This window comes from Petromyzon marinus, chromosome 42 (assembly GCF_048934315.1).
Source record: "Petromyzon marinus isolate PM22_M1 ecotype Great Lakes invasive population chromosome 42, UKy_Petmar_22M1.pri1.0, whole genome shotgun sequence".
Lineage (NCBI taxonomy): Eukaryota > Metazoa > Chordata > Hyperoartia > Petromyzontiformes > Petromyzontidae > Petromyzon > Petromyzon marinus.
The window spans coordinates 1,292,921-1,313,328 of record NC_133708.1 but is presented as its reverse complement, the minus strand read 5'-3'; the positions used below and the strand labels follow the sequence as shown (position 1 = coordinate 1,313,328).

The 20,408-nt window shown below is 58.0% G+C and overlaps 1 protein-coding gene across 3 annotated transcripts in view; it reads right to left on the bottom strand.

Moving 5' to 3' along the window:
• Positions 1-1,030: 1,030 nt before the first annotated feature.
• GSAP (gamma-secretase activating protein) overlaps positions 1,031-20,408 on the bottom strand; it is a 62,706-nt gene continuing 43,328 nt past the window's right edge. For 2 of the 3 annotated variants that reach the window (XM_032969685.2, XM_076073412.1), the window contains exons 21-32: positions 17,949-18,071; positions 17,137-17,189; positions 16,949-16,980; positions 15,346-15,410; positions 13,483-13,578; positions 8,076-8,146; positions 7,782-7,879; positions 6,303-6,422; positions 3,564-3,625; positions 2,945-3,058; positions 2,578-2,680; positions 1,031-1,227 (exon numbers count right to left, since the gene is read on the bottom strand). In XM_032969685.2, coding sequence (XP_032825576.2) covers positions 1,118-1,227; positions 2,578-2,680; positions 2,945-3,058; positions 3,564-3,625; positions 6,303-6,422; positions 7,782-7,879; positions 8,076-8,146; positions 13,483-13,578; positions 15,346-15,410; positions 16,949-16,980; positions 17,137-17,189; positions 17,949-18,071 — 1,047 coding nt within the window. In that variant the 3' untranslated portion in view covers positions 1,031-1,117. The remainder of the gene's footprint in view (positions 1,228-2,577; positions 2,681-2,944; positions 3,059-3,563; positions 3,626-6,302; positions 6,423-7,781; positions 7,880-8,075; positions 8,147-13,482; positions 13,579-15,345; positions 15,411-16,948; positions 16,981-17,136; positions 17,190-17,948; positions 18,072-20,408) is intronic. The other variant, XM_076073411.1, reaches the window with a different exon arrangement.

Here is a 20,408-nt window from a genome sequence, read left to right as displayed (position 1 = left end):
AGTCCCTGTATTTATATTATCTGAGTGACTTTCTTTCCTTTTTCTATACGTTGCACTGCTATCGTTGTTTTGTGCATTGTGTTTGTTTGCCGCTGTTACTCTCGGATCCCGTGGCGCCTACCAGACATCTGTGAGAAAGAGCTTCATAGCTCATCGGATTTCTCCTCCTCCTGCTCCTCCCGCGGTCGCAAAGATTGTGATTCTAATAAATCCACACGCGTCTGTGACGGGGCGTGTTTGACTCTGTGTGTGTCATTTGTATTGCAAGCACCGTTATTGTACATTCCGTTCTGGGATTGGTTGTCGTCTAGACGATGTGTCGTTCTTGTCGTTTTCTTCTCCCGAGTTTCGCCCATTCCCTCGTTCCCTCCACCCCGCTGCGATCTTCTTCTGTGAACGCCGCCACTGCCGGCGCTCGTGGGCCTGCGCCGGTCCTGCTAACGGCGCGGCCGCTCGGCTCAACGGGGTGGGGGCCCTCGCCAGCTGACGCGCAACAAAAATCCTGGGGGCTTTTGCAGGCCACAGTGCAGAGTCAGCCGACTCGTCGTGCCCGTAGGGACAGCTGCCGCTCGGATGGGGGGGGGGGGCCCTGTCAGAGACGTGATGCGCAGAGCACCCCGCCGGCGGCCAAGCGGTAACCCTCCTGGACATTGCCGCCGGCGGCTCTTGGTAAGGGGCGAGGCGGTGGGAAGGCGAGGTGGGGGTGGGGGTGGCGAGATTGAGGGGGGCCGAGATGCCCTCTTCGCCAGGGGGTTACCGTCCGCGGTGGGCTGGGCTCGTGGTGGAAGCCACCGCCACCGTCACCGTCACCGCCACCGTCACCATCACCGCCACCGACAATGCCACCACACCGCCACCGTCACCGCCACCGTCACCGCCACCATCACCGCCACCACACCGCCACCATTACCACCACCACCACCACCGCCACCGCCACACCACCACCACCACCACCACCACACCGCCACCACCACCACCACCACCACACCGCCACCACCGCCACCGCCACCACACCGCCACCACCACCACACCATCACCGCCACCACACCGCCACCGCCACACCGCCACCACCACACTGCCACCGCCACCACACCGCCACCGCCACCACTGCCGGGTTTCACCGGGGGGAGGAGCGCCTCTTGGCTGCGTCGAGCGACTGCTTCAGTGCCACCTCCTCCACGAAGCGAGCGTCGACGCAGCCCGCCACCTCCTGCTCGTGGCCGGCCACTGCGTGGGGGGAGGTGGGGGGGAGGGTTGGGTGGGGGGGGGCAGTCCGACCAGTCCAGCGTGCTTGTTTAAACAGTGGCCCCCGACGTGAATGAATCACAAAACAAACTCGACCACGTTCACGGCTCCGGCTCACGCGGTGGCTCCCAGAGACGAGCGAACGAGTGAGCCGGCTCGGCCTTGGCTCGTGAGACATCCCCAGCACGGCTAAGGAGCCCCGCCTCCCCGTGGACCCACCACCATCACCACCACCACCATCACCACCACCACCGTGCTACCACCACCACGATCACCACCGTGCTACCACCACCACCATCACCACCACCACCACCATCACCACCACCACCACCATCACCACCACCACCACCATCACCACCACCATCACCACCACCACCGTGCTACCACCACCACCACCACCGTGCTACCACCACCACCGTGCTACCACCACCACCACCGTGCTACCACCACCACCATCACCACCACCACCACCATCACCACCACCATCACCACCACCACCACCATCACCACCACCATCACCACCACCACCGTGCTACCACCACCACCACCACCGTGCTACCACCACCACCGTGCTACCACCACCACCACCGTGCTACCACCACCACCACCACCAGCGAGTCAACCACGGGGAGGGACACAACCGCCCGGCTGCCGGAATGCAGCGGTGCCTCCAAGGGGGGGGCAGGGAAGAGGGGAGGGGGGAGCGATGAGGGGGGAGGCGATGGGGCCGGGGGGGTGATGAGGGGAGGGACGATGGGGGGGGCAATGGGGGGGGGGGCGATGGAGACACACATCGGCACGGTACAGTAACACGCCGGTTTACGACGACGAATGTCGAAACGACGTACAGGGTGGTAGCACGGTGGTGGTGGTGGTGGTAGCAGCACGGTGGTGGTGGTGGTGGTGATGGTGGTGATGGTGGTAGCACGGTGGTGGTGGTGGTGATGGTGGTGGTGGTGATGGTGGTGGTGGTGATGGTGGTGGTGGTGATGGTGGTGATGGTGGTGGTGGTGATGGTGGTAGCACGGTGGTGGTGGTGGTGATGGTGGTGATGGTGGTGGTGGTGGTGATGGTGGTGGTAGCACGGTGGTGGTGGTGGTGATGGTGGTGGTGGCGGAGGCTGAGAGGCGACGGATAACGAGAGAGGATGGGCGACGGTGCTAGCGGCGACGCGTGTGTGGTTGAAGGCGACGCTAAATCGGGTCGTGGTGTTTGCTCGTGAAGTGACGTGTGAGCGACACGACGTAGACCAGGGATAGTGCTCCGTGTGCGTCTGCTATTGGCGCGTCCACGCACGGCACGGCCAGGGCCAGACGCCCCCCCTCCCCCCACCTTGGCGCTCGATGTCCAGCAGGCGGTCGATGAAGCTGCGCAGCGGGAGGAAGTCGCTCTGCGAGGACTCCTTCTCGGGGGGGGCGGCGGCGGCGGCGGGGTCCTGGCGCGGGCACGGGGGGAGCGGGTCAGGGGCCGATCACGCAGCGGGGCCCACGGTCACCGTGGTCGCGGCCGCTCCAAACGAGCCGGGCGAACGACTTTCGGTAAACTGAAACCAGCGCAACGCTGACGACGCTCGCGGCGGGTTGGCGCGGTCGGGGGCACAGCTGGGCGCGTCCCGGGACCTCCTGCCGGCGGCGAGCCGTGCACGCTCCGCGTTGCCTCGAGGGGCACCTAGCCCGGCACGAGCGCCGTGGGGATTCACCTGCCGCCTCCTCGCCCAGGGGCCGAGCGCATGCAGCCGTGCGGCGTAGCGCTGCGCCAGGCTGAACGACGCGGCCGGACTCTCCCACAGCTGGTAGACCGCGTCGGCCTGGGGCTGCCCGGACAACACCGTCGTCATCAACATCGTCATCAACATCATCGTCGTCAACATCGTCGTCGTCATCAACATCGTCGTCGTCAACATCGTCATCAACATCATCGTCGTCAACATCGTCGTCAACATCATCATCATCGTCGTCAACATCATCATCGTCAACATAATTGTCGTCAACATTATCATCGTCGTCAACATAATCGTCACCACCACCATCGCCGTCACTGTTGACCCGTGAGCGCCCCACCGTGAGTCTCACGGCTCTCCGGCCTGACCGGTTCGCACTCCCCCAGCGCTGCAGCGGAGGTCGTGGAGCTCCGTGGGGCCCAGCGCCCCTCTGGACCGCTCCTCCTCCTTGGCCGGCCCAGCAGCCGCGACGTCTCGTGGACACGCGCCCCCCCCCCCCCGCCAAGTGTAGGGGTTCTACAGGGCCCCCCCCACTACCCCCCCCCACTACCCCCCCCGCCAAGTGTAGGGGGTCTACAGGGCCCCCCCCCCCACTCACCTGCGATAGCCGAGACAGAACCGCATACTTCGCCTGCTCATTCTTCGGGCTGTCGTCCAAGTCTGCAAGCGCAAACAAAACAAAAACCAGATGATGGTGGACAACAACAACAACAAAATATAAATGACTGTGCTACGGTCCGCCGAGAACACGGACGGCAAGGGGAGCGGCATCATTCGCTTGGCCTCGGGGGCTGTTTACAAGCTCCTATTGAGGCCTTGGGGGCTGTTTGCAAGCTCCTATTGAGGCCTTGGGGGCTGTTTGCAAGCTCCTATTGAGGCCTTGGGGGCTGTTTACAAGCTCCTATTGAGGCCTTGGGGGCTGTTTGCAAGCTCCTATTGAGGCCTTGGGGGCTGTTTGCAAGCTCCTATTGAGGCCTTGGGGGCTGTTTGCAAGCTCCTATTGAGGCCTTGGGGGCTGTTTGCAAGCTCCTATTGAGGCCTCAAGGGCTGTTTGCAAGCTCGTATTGAGGCCTTGGGGGCTGTTTGCAAGCTCCTATTGAGGCCTTGGGGGCTGTTTGCAAGCTCCTATTGAGGCCTTGGGGGCTGTTTGCAAGCTCCTATTGAGGCCTTGGGGGCTGTTTGCAAGCTCCTATTGAGGCCTCAAGGGCTGTTTGCAAGCTCGTATTGAGGCCTTGGGGGCTGTTTACAAGCTCCTATTGAGGCCTTGGGGGCTGTTTGCAAGCTCCTATTGAGGCCTTAGGGGCTGTTTGTAAGCTCCTATTGAGGCCTTGGGGGCTGTTTGCAAGCTCCTATTGAGGCCTCGGGGCCGTTTGCAAGCTCCTATTGAGGCCTTGGAGGCTGTTTGTAAGCTCCTATTGAGGCCTTGGGGGCTGTTTGCAAGCTCCTATTGAGGCCTTGGGGGCTGTTTGCAAGCTCCTATTGAGGCCTTGGGGGCTGTTTGCAAGCTCCTGTTGAGGTCTTGGGGGCTGTTTGCAAGATCCTATTGAGGCCTTGGGGGCTGTTTGTAAGCTCCTGTTGAGGCCTCGGGGGCTGTTTGCAAGCTCCTATTGAGGCCTTGGGGGCTGTTTGCAAGCTCCTATTGAGGCCTTGGGGGCTGTTTGTAAGCTCCTATTGAGGCCTTGGGGGCTGTTTGCAAGCTCCTATTGAGGCCTTGGGGGCTGTTTGCAAGCTCCTATTGAGGCCTTGGGGGCTGTTTGCAAGCTCCTATTGAGGCCTCAAGGGCTGTTTGCAAGCTCGTATTGAGGCCTTGGGGGCTGTTTACAAGCTCCTATTGAGGCCTTGGGGGCTGTTTGCAAGCTCCTATTGAGGCCTTAGGGGCTGTTTGTAAGCTCCTATTGAGGCCTTGGGGGCTGTTTGCAAGCTCGTATTGAGGCCTCGGGGCCGTTTGCAAGCTCCTATTGAGGCCTTGGAGGCTGTTTGTAAGCTCCTATTGAGGCCTTGGGGGCTGTTTGCAAGCTCCTATTGGGGCCTTGGGGGCTGTTTGTAAGCTCCTATTCAGGCCTTGGGGGCTGTTTGCAAGCTCCTATTGAGGCCTTGGGGGCTGTTTGCAAGCTCCTGTTGAGGCCTTGGGGGCTGTTTGCAAGATCCTATTGAGGCCTTGGGGGCTGTTTGTAAGCTCCTGTTGAAGCCTTGGGGGCTGTTTGCAAGCTCCTGTTGAGGCCTCGGGGGCTGTTTGCAAGCTCCTATTGAGGCCTTGGGGGCTGTTTGCAAGCTCCTATTGAGGCCTTGGGGGCTGTTTGTAAGCTCCTATTGAGGCCTTGGGGGCTGTTTGCAAGCTCCTATTGAGGCCTTGGGGGCTGTTTGTAAGCTCCTATTGAGGCCTTGGGGGCTGTTTGCAAGCTCCTATTGAGGCCCCTGCGGCCCCTCTCCAGTGGCAGGTCTCTTCGGTCTCACGGCGGCGGCCTTCGCAAATCCCTCCCGCCGCCACCGCCGTCCGGCCAGCGGCGTGAGGGGGTTCACGCCACAGCCGGACTGTGATTGGCCGGTCGTGTGTGGTGGGGTCAAGCGTGGGGACTCTTATTTACTATTACAACTACTTTGTAATTAAATTTTTTTCCAGGTAATGCCCCACTGAGCTACTACACAGCTCTTTGTATCAGTAGCGACCCTGGCTATCACGAACGATAGCTCGACAGAAGGGTCTCATCATCATCAGCATCATGTGGGCATTCATAGCAGCCGAATGCTCTAAGCGTGTGACGTTCATTCTAAAATGTAGTGGGGAAAAAACCGGAGGAGCCAAAGAAAAATCCGCTTCAGGGTGGGAATGGAACCGACGACCTCCTCCTGTACACCAGGTGAGGCAGTGGACATCTCGCCACTGTGACGCCCAACATCTTCCAAGACGTCGGGCTAGCGTGGAAGAGTAGGCCAAAACTGCCCTCCAGAGGGGCTCTCTGGAGGGCCCTCGAGCCCTCCCACCAGCAGAGGTGTGGGCGAGAAATTGCAGGGCTGCGCCTTTATCTTTTCTTGACCCCGGAAAACCTCGCTGAGTCTCAAGACTCTGTCTCAGGAGGGTCCTGCCAAGTCTTCGCAGGAGGGGAAGGGGGTGGGGGGATGGGGGGGAGGGGGATGCGTGGGGGGTGGGGCGATGGGGAGTGGGGGAATGAGGGGGTGGGGGTTTAGGGGGGTGGGCGATGGGGGGGCGTTGGGTGAGGTGACAAGCCCTGTGTGTGTGCAACCCCAGTCGAGTGGTGCCACTCCACTCACACAGCCCCACCCCCCAGCCCCCACTCGCTGTGCAGGAGGCGGAAGGGGCCACTGCGGCGAGCGTCACCGTGGAAGAGTCTCTGCACGAAGGAGTCGGTGAGCTGCAGCGTCCCCTGGTCCACCATGAGCAGGAACGAGTGGAGGGGCATGCTGCGGTAACCCAGCGTGCACTGCAGGCTCTTGAAGCCTGCGGGGTGCGGCCGTCAGTCGGCACGGGCGAGAGGGCGAGAGGCTGGGCTCGCGTTGACCGGGCGGGGGAGTCGCGAGGCCACCGCAGCAGTGAGTGAGTGAGTGAACGATTTGAGTGGGCGAGTGAGTGGGTAAAAATGTGTGGGTAAGTTGGAGTGGGTGATTGAGTGGGTAAGTGGGTGGGTGAATGGGTGAGTGGGTGAGTGAGTGGGTGAGTGGGTGAGTGAGTGGGTGAATGATTGAGTGGGTAAGTGGGTGGGTGAGTGGGTAAGTGGGTGGGTGAATGGGTAAGTGCGTGAGTGAGTGGGCGAGTGAGCAAGTGGGTGAGTCAGTAATTGGGTGATAGGGTGAGTGAGGTGGTTGGTGAGTTAGTGAATGAGTAAAGCGAGTGGATACATGAGTGGATGAGTGTGTAATAGGGTGAGTGGGTGAATGAGCGAGTGGGTGAATGAGCGGGTGAGTGAGTGGGTGAGTGACTGGCTAAGTTAGTGAGTGAGTGGGTGAGTGAGTGGCTAAGTTAGGGAGTGAGTGGGTGAGTGAGTGATTGAGTGGGTGGGTGAATGTGTGCGTGAATAAGTAAGTGCGTGGGGGTGTGGGTGAATCATTGAGGTGAGTGAATGGTGAGTGAATGGGTCAGTGGGTGAAGTGAGCTGATGAGTGAGTCGGCGAATAAGTGGGTGAGTGAATGACTGAGTGGGTAAGTGGGTGGGTGAATGAGTGAGGGAGTTGGTGATAGGGTGAGTGTGATGGCAGTTGAGTGACTGAGTGGGTGAGTGAGTGAGTGGGTGAGTGGGTGAATCATTGAGCAGGTGAGTAAGTGGGTGCTCGGGTGAGTGAGTGGGGGAGTGAATGAGTGGCTATCGTGAGTGGCAGAGTTAAAGTGTTGATATTGTCCAGGTGAGAACTCGAGATGACGATTAGTCTAATTTGCAAGAGTGACCTGGGTCAATAAAACATCAAGGGCACTCAGTCATACCCCAAAACAACCACCAGTCCACTGGCGTGGTGGAGCGAGTGGTGGAGTGAGTGGTGGAGCGAGTGGTGGAGCGAGTGGCAGTGGTGGAGCGAGTGGTGGAGCGAGTGGTGGAGCGAGTGGGAGTGGTGGAGCGAGTGGTGGAGCGAGTGGTGGAGCGAGTGGTGGAGCGAGTGGGAGTGGTGGAGCGAGTGGTGGAGCGAGTGGCAGTGGTGGAGCGAGTGGTGGAGCGAGTGGGAGTGGTGGAGCGAGTGGTGGAGCGAGTGGTGGAGTGAGTGGTGGAGTGAGTGGTGGAGCCAGTGGTGGAGCGAGTGGTGGAGCGAGTGGCAGTGGTAGGGCGAGTGGTGGAGCGAGTGGTGGAGCGAGTGGAGGTGGAGGAGGCACCGCCAGGGAGAGGGAAGCCGAGCTGTGCGGCGGCGTCCCCCAGCCGCAGGACGAGCGGCAGCATCCCGGCCTCCGCTGTCCCCGCCTTGCGGGCACTGCTGGCCCGGACAAAGATAAAGACAAAGATCCCCCGTGTAGTCTATTAACAGACTGCTGGCACCATTAAAGGCCGGCACGGCACACAAGGGGGGTGGGTGGCCAGCACCACGCCAGGCCGCCTTTGTCTCCCCAGTGGCGATGTTGGGGCGAGCTGCCGGGGCGAGTTGCTGGGGCGAGAGAGGCGTAGAAACTCACAGACACACGGAGTCCCAGGTGATTCCGTAGGCCGCCCAGACCGACTCCAGCAGATGGGTCACCTGCTGCAGCTGAGGGCGACAACCGGGGGGAGGGGAGGAGGTCACGGAGCGAGAGGTCACGGAGCAAGAGGTCACGGAGCGAGAGGTCATGGAGCGAGAGGTCATGGAGCGAGAGGTCATGGAGCGAGAGGTCACGGAGCGAGGGGTCACGGTGTCGCACGGTCACATCTCGTCGGGGTTAGGTTAGCGCTATCCTTCGGTCGGCGCGGGTTGGCTACGTAGGGTGTGAAAGAAGCTCCACATGCACACGTGGGTTAGTTAGTTTTTTTTTGGTGTCACAGGTGAAAGCCCATTGGGGCAATAATTGCACGTTTTAAATGGGGACCCTGGTTACAGCTACAACAACAACAGCAAGCACCACGGACGACGCAACCCAACAACCACCGTGCAAGGTGAAGTTACGAGCGGCAAGGTCGCGGCATCGGCGTCGTGGTACCACCGGGTACAAGGCGAGGAGGACGCCAAGCCGCGAACGACGAATACGTTCCTAAAGCCTGCAGAGCGATCGATCGATCGCACACCCCGCCGATCTCGTCCAAGGAGCGCAAACTCCACTCAGCCTCGCGGCGGCGGCAGCTTGGCCGTCGGGCAAAGGACGGTGAGCGCATCGCGCGGCACTTTCAGACGCGCTACTGCGGCGGCCGTCTGGAACGTTCTACCTTCCGATGTGAGGAAGCCACTGGGAGCTACGCACTTTTAAATCTCAATTGAAAACCAATTTCAGGATTTGAAGCTTTCGTGACTGCAAGGATCCATACTCTTTGGTTCTATTCGGTAAAGTCACGTAGGTAAAAAATAAAACAACAAAAATCACGACGTTTCAGCCACAACACAAGTGGCCTTCATCAGGTGAAGGGACCGTGCTGTCATGAGGACAGCGTTGGAGTGAAGACAGCCAAGCCCAGGTCGCGTCCTTTAAGCTGTGTGAGAGGAAACAAACGCCTTGACAAAGGAATTAGCATAAAATGCTGTAGAGGACCGGCACAGGGGGGGGGGGAGTTGACAAATGTTGGTGTGAAGGGAAATAAGCTGGGAAACAAAAAACGCCTTGACAAAGGAATTGGCATAAAATTCTGTAGAAGACTGGCACGGGGGGGGGGGGGGGAGTTTGCAAATGTTGGTGTGAAGGGAAATAAGCTGAACTCGCGAATTAAAAAAACAGAAGTGACATAGTCATCCTCTCAGCCGATAAAGGCAACGCTACTGTAATTATGGATAAAGATTCATACAACAACAAAATCCAGAATCTGCTCAACGATGGAAGTTACTCAAAAATTAAAAATGACCCTACTAATAGCCTAGCGATAAAAACCAACAAGATCATCACAAGTTCGACCTCCCTAATCGACCCAACTAAACGTCCCTCCCTAAAACCTTCTGCTGCAAGACCCCTAGATTCTATGGTCTTCCCAAGATTCATAAAGAAGGCACCCCACTACGACCCATAGTATCCACGATCAACTCCCCTACCTATAGACTAGCCCGTTTTCTCTCAGATACCTTGCTGCCTTTCACTGGCAAGACCGCCTCAGCAGTACTTAACTCAGCCCAATTGGTCTCTATGGTCAAAGACGTTGTACTGTCCCCTGACGATATCCTTGTCAGCTTCGATGTGGTCTCTTTGTTCACCAAGGTCCCAGTACCTGATACCATTGAAATAATTGAAAATTTGGTCCAACATGGACAAGACCCCGATACACCTGCACTGGTTAGGCACTGCCTCAACAATACCTACTTTACTTGGAATGGCTCCTTTTACAAACAGAATGAGGGTACCCCATGGGATCCCCCTTGTCACCAGTGATAGCCAATATTTTCATGGAGAAATTTGAATCAGACGGCATCCAGACTTCCACCCTCAGACCTTCCCTGTGGAAGAGATATGTAGACGACACTTTCGTCATTTGGCCACATGGCCTCCCGGCTTTGGACCTTTTCCTAGACCACATTAATTCCAGACACCCCGCTATCAAATTCACCATGGAAGTGGATAAAGATGGCAAGCTGCCATTCTTGGATGTTCTGTTTGAGAGGAGACCTGATGGCTCATTGGGACATTCTGTCTACAGGAAACCCACCCACACAGATTACTACTTGAAACCTGATTCCCACCACCACCCGACGCAAAATAATTCTCCCATCAAAACGTTATACCACAGGGCTCATTGCATTTCGGACCAATACCACCAAGACCAGTGAATTACAACATATACATCTGTCCCTCAAAAGGAATGGATACTCTGACCGTACCATCCGCCAAACTGTTTCTCCCTCCATACAGAAACAACCACTTGATACTCCGATCAAAACCATCATACTTCCATATATAGCAGGCGTTACTAAAAAGATCTCCAAAATTCTAAACAAACACAAGATCCTGGTCCGGTTCAATACAGTACACAAAATCTGTGACCTGATCCCTTCTGTGAAGGATGTCATTCCTGACTTACAGTACCCCGGGGTTTACAAATTGATCTGCACCTGTGGTGACTGCTATATCGGGGAGACAAAACGACATGTCTCTGATCGAATTCGCGAGCTCAAATCAGATTTGAAACACGGCAGAACGAATTCTTCTGCCGTAGCTGATCACTGTTACAACGCTGTGGGCGATCACGATATAATTTTCTCCGATACCAAGTTTCTTTGCAAACCCACGGGTTTTTATGAGAGAATTATCCACGAGGCAATGCAGATTTACAAACACAGACACAATTTCAACCGAGAAGATGGTTTCAAATTAAGCAATCATTGGAAAGATGTTCTAAATCATACCAAACATTATATTTATTCAAGTAGTGTATCCCAAACTTTCACAGCAGCTTATTTCCCTTCACACCAACATTTGCAAACTCCTCCCCCCCCCCCGCCCCCCGTGCCGGTCCTCTACAGCATTTTATGCCAATTCCTTTGTCAAGGCGTTTTTTGTTTCCTCTCACACAGCTTAAAGGACGCGACCTGGGCTTGGCTGTCTTCACTCCAACGCTGTCCTCTGGACAGTACGGTCCCTTCACCTGATGAAGACCACTTGTGTTGTGGCCGAAACGTCGTGATTTTTGTTGTTTTATTTTTTACCTACGTGACTTTACCGAATAGAACCAAAGAGTATGAAAACTAATTTCTTTAGAACTGATTTCTGCGTGTTAGTTTGTTGTCCTTCCGATGCAACCTCCGATGAGCACGGTTGGCTACGTAAGGTGTGAAATAGGTTCAACGTAAGTACGCACGTGCACGTAGACTCGGAAGGGAATCTGAGATGTTAGCTACCTCGCCTGTGGTACAGGAGGTCGGGGGTTTGATCCCGACCCTCATGCCTGCTGTATATTTGGAGTTTGCATATTCTCCCTGTGGTCGTGTGGATTTGCTGCTATAAATGTCCACACAATGACGATGAGCTACTTCGTTGTGCTATCATTTATGATGGCCACGTCGCTTCTGAAAAATAGCTACGTAGCTCAGTGTGCCTTGCCTGGTAAAATAAGTAATAATAGTTAATAGGTACGCTGATGCAATGCAGCTGTTCGTGCTTCGCATGTCTGTGTGAGTGAGTGTGCCTAAATCGGTCCTGGGCCTCCTCCAGATCGACTGAGCCTTAAATGAATATCTGATACAGTGTATCAGATACGCGCGACTGACCCCTAACTCGCCACTGACCCCTAACTCGCGACTGACCCCTAACTCGCCACTGACCCCTAACTCGCCACTGACCCCTAACTCGCCACTGACCTCTAACTCGCCACTGACCCCTAACTCGCCACTGACCTCTAACTCGCCACTCGGATCGATGGCTCGGCAAAGGAGACGGCGTGAGGCTTGGCCGGACGTACGACGATGTGTGACGTGTCACGGTGTGTGACGTGACACGGTGTGTGACGTCAATCATCGTGACACGTCACACATCGTGACACGATGAGTGACGTGTCACGGTGTGTGACGTGACACGGTGTGTGACGTGACACGATGTGACACGGTGTGTGACGTGACACGGTGTGTGACGTGACACGATGTGACACGGTGTGTGACGTGACACGGTGTGTGACGTGACACGGTGTGTGACATGACACGGTGTGTGACGTGACACGATGTGACACGGTGTGTGACGTGACACGGTGTGTGACGTGACACGGTGTGTGACGTGACACGGTGTGTGACGTGACACGGTGTGTGACGTGGCACGGATGTGCGACGTTGTCCGAGTTGCAGATCTCACGAAGCCTGTATCCGATCCGCTTCGCTCACAACGGACGTTAAAGATCCCCCAGTGACGTCACTCGCACGACCTAGCCGTTGTGCGGCGACGTCACGCCGCTCATGACTCGATTGGGATGCACACGGCAGCAATCATCGCCTCCCGACTGCGAGGACCTGGCAGGAGCCTCCTGACAAGGGAGTCACGAGACTCTGCGAGTCTTTCCTGGGCAAACAGGCGGAGTAGGAATCATTATAATAATGATGGGCGCCACGGTAGTGAGATGTCAACTCCCTCGCCTGGTCTACAGGAGGTCGTGGGTTCGATCCCACCCTGCCGCCTGCTGCTGTTGTATATTTGGAGTTTGCGTGTCTCTCTCTCTCCCAGTAGAGATGTTAACTCCCTCGCCAAGTATACAGGAGGTCGTGGGTTCGATCCCGACCCTGCCGCCTGCTGCTGCTGTATATTTGGAGTTTGCGTGTCTCTCTCTCTCCCAGTAGAGATGTTAACTCCCTCGCCAAGTATACAGGAGGTCGTGGGTTCGATCCCGACCCTGCCGCCTGCTGCTGCTGTATATTTGGAGTTTGCGTGTCTCTCTCTCTCCCCGTGGTCGCGTGGATTTTTCTCCGGGTCCTCCGGTTGTCCCCTTCACAATTAAAATTCACGTGCGTGTAGAGTATTTGGCCGCTATATATTTCCACGTGATAAGCAGCTTCTTTGAGCCATCATTTGTGGCCAGGTCGCATTTGAAAAAGAGCTGTATAGCTCTGTGGGCTACAAATAATAGCTCAACGAAGTGGCGCATATCACGTGTAAATTGATAGCAGCAAATACTCTAAACTCACACTTCGATTCTAAATGTGCAGAGAGAGAGACGGGAATCTCCAAATATGCCACAGACATAAGGGGTGGGTTCGAATCCACGACCTCCTGCATACCAGGCGAGGTAGCCAACATCTCCTAGCCACCACGGCGCCCCCAAAAAGCGTGGGGGCTCTGGGTAGCGGGGACGCGGCGCAGCCGCTGCTGACGACGGAGCGGCAGCCAAAGGACGGAGTGGCGGAATCGGCTGGCGGGCGGGAGGCGCAGTGGAGGTGTCCGTCCAGCAGCGGACAGAGCACAGATGAAGGTGAACCGGGCTGCTGCTGCTGCTCACCTGGATCTGCACGTAGCTCAGGGCGATGTCCTCCAGTGCCCTCCTGCCCAGCGTGGGCAGGCAGCGTTGCAGGTGGGTCCGCAGGTCATCCACCAGCTGGGATACACCAACGTCACACGGCCACGGGGTCACGTGGCCACGCGGATACTCGGTCAACACGGCGAGCAGCCGTGTGTGTGTGTGTGGGTTCCCCACACAGAGAAATACAGACTCGCATAGAGACCCACCGGCTCACACAGAGACCCACAGACTCACACAGAGACTCATATTCTCACACAGAGACCCATAGACTCGCACACACCCATAGATCTGTCATGGTAGGATGCCACCGACTGACCGTAGACACACTCACAGAGGGACCTACAGAACGTATAGGAATCGATTGACTCACACAGAGAGCTGTAGGCCCAGAGACCCACAGATGTGCCGTGACCATCTGCCACCATCTCCTCTTGGTGCCTGGGCTCCTAGAGGCCACTCCGATGCCAGTCTGGGCGATCGGCCTGTGATCGTGATGGTGGCCGGGTGAAGTCAAGACAATTCGTTTTTTGGCGCCTTTCTGGCAACAAAAATCTGCGGTGCCGGCTCGACGCTCTGACACGGCCACCCTGAGCCACCCTGAGTCACCCTGAACCACCCTGAGCCACCCTGAGTCACCGTGAGCCACCCTGAGTCACCGTGAGCCACCCTGAGTCACCGTGAGTCACCCTGAGTCACCCTGAGCCACCCTGAGTCACCCTGAGCCATCCTGAGCCACCCTGAGCCACCCTGAACCACCCTGAGCCACCCTGAGCCATCCTGAGCCACCCTGAGCCACCCTGAGCCATCCTGAGCCACCCTGAGCCATCCTGAGCCACGCTGAGCCACCCTGAGCCATCCTGAGCCTCCCTGAGCCATCCTGAGCCACCCTGAGCCACCCTGAGTCACTGTGAGCCATCCTGAGCCACCCTGAGTCGCCGTGAGCCATCCTGAGCCACCCTGTGCCACGCTGCGTCACCGTGAGCCATCCTGAGCCACCCTGAGCCACCCTGAGCCACCGTGAGTCACCCTGAGTCACCCTGAGCCATCCTGAGCCACCCTGAGTCACCCTGAGTCACCCTGAGTCACCCTGAGCCACTGTGAGCCACTCTGAGTCACCCTGAGCCACCGTGAGTCACCCTGAGTCACCCTGAGCCACCCTGAGCCACCCTGAGCCACCCTGAGTCACCGTGAGTCACCCTGAGTCACCCTGAGCCACCCTGAGCCATCCTGAGCCACCCTGAGTCACCGTGAGTCACCCTGAGTCACCCTGAGCTATCCTGAGTCACCCTGAGTCACCCTGAGCCACCCTGAGTCACCCTGAGTCACCGTGAGCCACCCTGAGCCACCATGAGCCACCCTGAGCCACCCTGAGTCACCGTGAGTCACCCTGAGTCACCCTGAGCCATCCTGAGCCATCCTGAGCCACCCTGAGCCATCCTGAGCCACCCTGAGCCATCCTGAGCCACCCTGAGCCACCCTGAGCCATCCTGAGCCACCCTGAGCCATCCTGAGCCACCCTGAGTCATCATGAACCACCCTGAGTCACCCTGAGCCACCCTGAGTCACCCTGAGCCACCCTGAGTCACTCTGAGTCACCGTGAGCTACCGTGAGCAACCCTGAGTCACCCTGAGCCACGCTGAGCCACCCTGAGTCACCCTGAGTCACCGTGAGCCACCCTGAGTCACCGTGAGCCACCCTGAGTCACCCTGAGTCACCCTGAGCCACCCTGAGTCACCGTGAGCCACCGTGAGCCACCGTGGCTGCAGGCCCCTGAAGGGCCCAGAGGCGGCCTGCCGAGCGACCACGGTGAGCTAGGGAGGGTGTCGGCGCAGCGCCCTCACCATGCCGGCCGCCAGCATCTGCTCCGGATCCTCCTCCTGGAAGAGCGGCAGGCTGCCCCGTCCTCCTGGCCGCAGAGATCGAGAGGTCAAGGGGTCAAGCCGGCGGGCCGGGCGAGGTCGCCGCTAGCCGTTGGCCCACGACGCCGATGGCGCGCTCGCGGCGGAGGACGGGGGGGGAGGGGTTGTGAATTCCAACTCGTCGCTCGCGACCGGTCGGTCGGTCGGGGTGAATCCCGTGGCCGCAACGTTAATCAGGAGGCTGTGGAGTTCGATCCCGACCCCGACGACGCCTGCTGCTGCTCGCTGTTTGGAGTTTGCGTGTCTCTCTGCCCCCGTGGTCGCGTGGATCTCTGGGTCCTCGGGTTTCCCCCCCCCCCACCCCCCGCATTTAGAATCAACGTGGCTCTCTGTGAGTATTTGGCTGCTATAAATTGTGATGACGGTAAGCCACGTGGTTGGGCTAGCACGTGTTTTAGCCAGGTCACTTCTGAAAAAGAGCTACGTAGCTCAGTGGGCCCTACCTGTTAACAATAGTGAATAGTTTATAACCGGGGAGTTGAGTTATAATCAAGGGAGAGCGGTGATTGTCGTGCTTCGAGGCAATCCCGAATCGCGATAGCTCGTGGATTCGCAAGAGCGGAGGGTGCGCAACCGCTTTGCGTTCCCGCTCCATCGTGACGCGACCATCTCTCCCCCAACGGTCTCCTGCCACCCGCCTGAACTCATATGCCGCCGGCTGCAGCCTCGGCTCCCCACTGCCGTCGCCATCTCCGATTCTCGTGGTGGAACGAACGCGGCCGGTGCCGGCACGCGGCGCGGACGAAGGGCGGAGCGCGAGATGGTGTCGGGGCGTCAGCGGCAGCGGCCTCGCTCACTCGCCGTCTCTCTCTCTCTCTCTCGCTCACGCAACAAAGACGAAGACCACCACCCCCTCTCCCCCGTGTGGCCTCAACGGAGGCCGGCGCGGGGCCACGCCCGGCCACCTTGTGTCTCCGCAGGGGAGATGTCCACGCACCGCACCGGGCACTCGCTTGAGGCCCAGGACCGGTTCAGACAGCCGTCAGTGGCGTTGGTGGCCGCGGGCGGGGAATTGAACTCGGGTCTCCGCCGACCTCACAGGCGCTCGCGACCTCACAGGCGCTCGCGACCTCACAGGTGCGACCTCACAAGGGCTCGCGACCTCACAGGCGCGACCTCACAGGCGCGACCTCACAGGCGCTCGCGACCTCACAGGCGCTCGCGACCTCACAGGCGCAACCTCACAAGGGCTCGCGACCTCACAGGCGCTCGCGACCTCACAGGCGCTCGCGACCTCACAGGCGCAACCTCACAGGCGCGACCTCACAGGCGCGACCTCACAGGCGCTCGCGACCTCACAGGCGCTCACGACCTCACAGGCGCGACCTCACAGGCGCGACCTCACAGGCGCGACCTCACAGGCGCTCGCGACCTCACAGGCGCGACCTCACAGGCGCGACCTCACAGGCGCAACCTCACAAGGGCTCGCGACCTCACAGGCGCTCGCGACCTCACAGGCGCTCGCGACCTCACAGGCGCAACCTCACAGGCGCGACCTCACAGGCGCTCACTTTCTCCCGCTCACCTTTGCTCCAGGAGGCAGACAGCGACAGGACCCTGCGAACAACGAGGCAGAGCACGTCAATTCCACACATTGAAAGCCGGTGGCGAGTTTCGATAGCAATAAATATTCACAACGGAGGACGTCATGCCCACGACCCGCGCGTGCTGTTTGCTGTCGGCCCGATGCATCGCGTTCGAAACTTGCGATACCTCCTCGCCAGGGTGAGGAGCTCGCCGACCCGCTGCCCGCTGCCCCGAGACGCCTGAGAAAGCGCAGAGGAGAAACGCACGTGCCGGACGTCGACGGCCTGTCAGCATGGGGGGGTTTGTGACGCCGCTCGCTCGCTCTCGAGACAGGCACGGGGGAGGGACGGATGCGAAAAAGCCACACGCAGCGGGAGCAGACTGGAGGACGCGGAGAAGACTCACGGGCGCGAGCAGTGGGGAGCGGTGGGGGGGTGTCAGCGCTCTATCCGACGCAGATGGAACAGACGGACGCGACGAGTCCGCATTTCACCGCAGCGCCTGTCTCGGATTGCGCTGCGGGACGGAGAGCCGGAGGTCGAGAGACAGCCACGGGGGGGGGGGGGGACAGGAGGCGTCAAGAGAGCAGGGGGAGGGGAGCAGCCGATGGGCGGAGAGGAGAGGAGATAGCGGACTAGGAGATGGAGACCAACAGGGCAGCAGGCACAGAGGAGATACGGGCGGGGAAAGCGGAGACGAGAGGACGGCGGGCAGGGAAGGAGGTGGGACGCGAGAGGAGATGGGACGGGCGAGGAGGGCTGAGAGCGATGGGCGTCGGGAGACGAGGTCACGGCATCCGGAGGGTGGACGCGATCCCGCTTGCTGTACCCCGGCAGTCTGGGAGATGGTGACCTCAACGCCCACGGGCTTGGTGCGTGCGTGGGTGCGCGAGACGGAGCGAGGGTGACCGACGACCGCGTGCACGCACGCTCCACCAACCCTCGCCGCCGCCCGCGCCGCTGCCACGGCACGCCTCTGCGGCCGGGCGTCCCGCTCACCGCGTGGGCCGCCACGAGGTCCCGCAGGGCGCGCCGGTCGCTCCCGAGCCGGTAGCGCCGCTGGGCCGCGTCCGGCACGGCGACGCGCCGCTCCAGGCCGCTCCAGAACCCCGGGCCGCTCGCCTGCCGCCGGGGGCAACGACACCCGCAAGGCCGTCACTCGCTCCGCACGAGCGCGCGGTTAACGACAGCCACTCAACGCTCTCGCCAACAACGCTGCCGATCGCACATCGCCTACGTGTCGTGATTATTCCTCGTCAAGCCACGGCGTTATTGAGGAACGTGCTGAGCGTTTTGTCGTACGTCAAACTTCTTTCGCGCTGTATGTTGCCAACCTTGATAATCGGAGGTGCGGAGTGGAAGGACAACAACACTAAACACAGAAAACAGTTCTAAAGCAACAACAGCAACAACAGCAACAACAATAACTGCAACAACAAAGGACAACAGCAACAGCAGCGATACCAACAACAAAAACAGCAACAACAACAGCAGCAACAACAGAGTATCCTTGCACACATGCCGTCGGCTACACAGCATCAAGGACGCGATAGTAAGACAGCCGAGAGCGTCGCGTGGCACCGCCACTCGCAACGGACCTCCCCGCGCGCCACGGGGGCTAGGAGATGGAGGTGACCTCGCCTGGTATGCAGGTTGTCCTGAGTTTGATCCTGACCCTGATGCCTGCTGTATATTTGGAGTATGTGTGGCTCTCTCTCTCATCATCATCGCGGTGGCTATGAGATGTTAACTACCTCGCCTGGTCTACAGGAGGTCGTGGGTTCGATCCCGACCCTGACACCTGCTGCTGTATATTTGGAATTTGCGTGTCTCTCTCTCATCATCATCACGGTGGCTAGGAGATGTTAACTACCTCGCCTGGTATACAGGAGGTCGTTGGTTCGATCCCGACCCTGACACCTGCTGCTGTATATTTGGAGTTGGCGTGTCTCTCTCTCATCATCATCACGGTGGCTAGGAGATGTTAACTACCTCGCCTGGTCTACAGGAGGTCGTTGGTTCGATCCCGACCCTGACACCTGCTGCTGTATATTTGGAGTTTGCGTGTCTTTCTGTCTCCCCCCGTGGTCGCGTGGATTTTTCTCTGGATTTTCCCTCCACATTTAGAAATCAACATCATCACGCGTTTTGACTATTTGGCCGCTACACATTTCCATACGATGATAATGATGACGATGAGCCACTTCGGTGAGCTATCGTGTGTGATCAGCCAGGACGCTTCTCTCTCTCCGGTTAGCATGGTTGGCTTACGTACGGCGCGAAATAAGTTCAACGCACACATACAGTGAGGGAAAATAATATTTGATCCTCTGCTGATGTTGTACGTTTGCCCACTGACAAAGAAATGATCAGTCTATAATTTGAATGGTAGGTTTATTTGAACAGTGAGAGACAGAACAACAAAATCAGGAAAAACAAATGACAAAAATGTTATAAATTGATTTGCATTTTAATGAGGGAAATACGTATTTGACCCCTCTGCAAAACATGACTTACTTGGTGGCAAAACCCTTGTTGGCAATCACAGAGGTCAGACGTTTCTTGTGGTTGGCCACCAGGTTTGCACACATCTCAGGAGGGATTTTGTCCCACTCCTCTTTGCAGATCTTCTCCAAGTCATTAAGGTTTTGAGGCTGACGTTTGGCAACTCGAACCTTCAGCTCCCTCCACAGATTTTCTATGGGATTAAGGTCTGGAGACTGGCTAGGCCACTCCAGGACCTTAATGTGCGTCTTCTTGAGCTACTCCTTTGTTGCCTTGGCCGTGTGTTTTGGGTCATTGTCATGCTGGAATACCCATCCACGACCCATTTTCAATGCCCTGTCTGAGGGAAGGAGGTTCTCACCCAAGATTTGATGGTACATGGCCCCGTCCATCGTCCCTTTGATGCGGTGAAGTTGTCCTGTCCCCTTAGCAGAAAAACACCCCCAAGGCATAATGTTTCCACCTCCATGTTTGACGGTGGGGATGGTGTTCTTGGGGTCATAGGCAGCATTCCTCCTCCTCCAAACACAGCGAGTTGAGTTGATGCCAAAGAGCTCCATTTTGGTCTCATCTGACCACAACACTTTCACCCAGTTGTCCTCTGAATCATTCAGATGTTCATTGGCAAACTTCAGACGGGCATGTAAATGTGCTTTCTTGAGCAGGGGGAGCTTGCGGGCGCTGCAGGATTTCAGTCCTTCACGGCGTAGTGTGTTACCAATTGTTTTCTTGGTGACTATGGTCCCAACTGCCTTGAGATCATTGACAAGATCCTCCCGTGTAGTTCTGGGCTGATTCCTCACCGTTCTCATTATCATTGCAACTCCACGAGGTGAGATCTTGCATGGAGCCCCAGGCCGAGGGAGATTGACAGTTCTTTTGTGTTTCTTCCATTTGCGAATAATCGCACCAACTGTTGTCACCTTCACAACAAGCTGCTTGGCAATGGTCTTG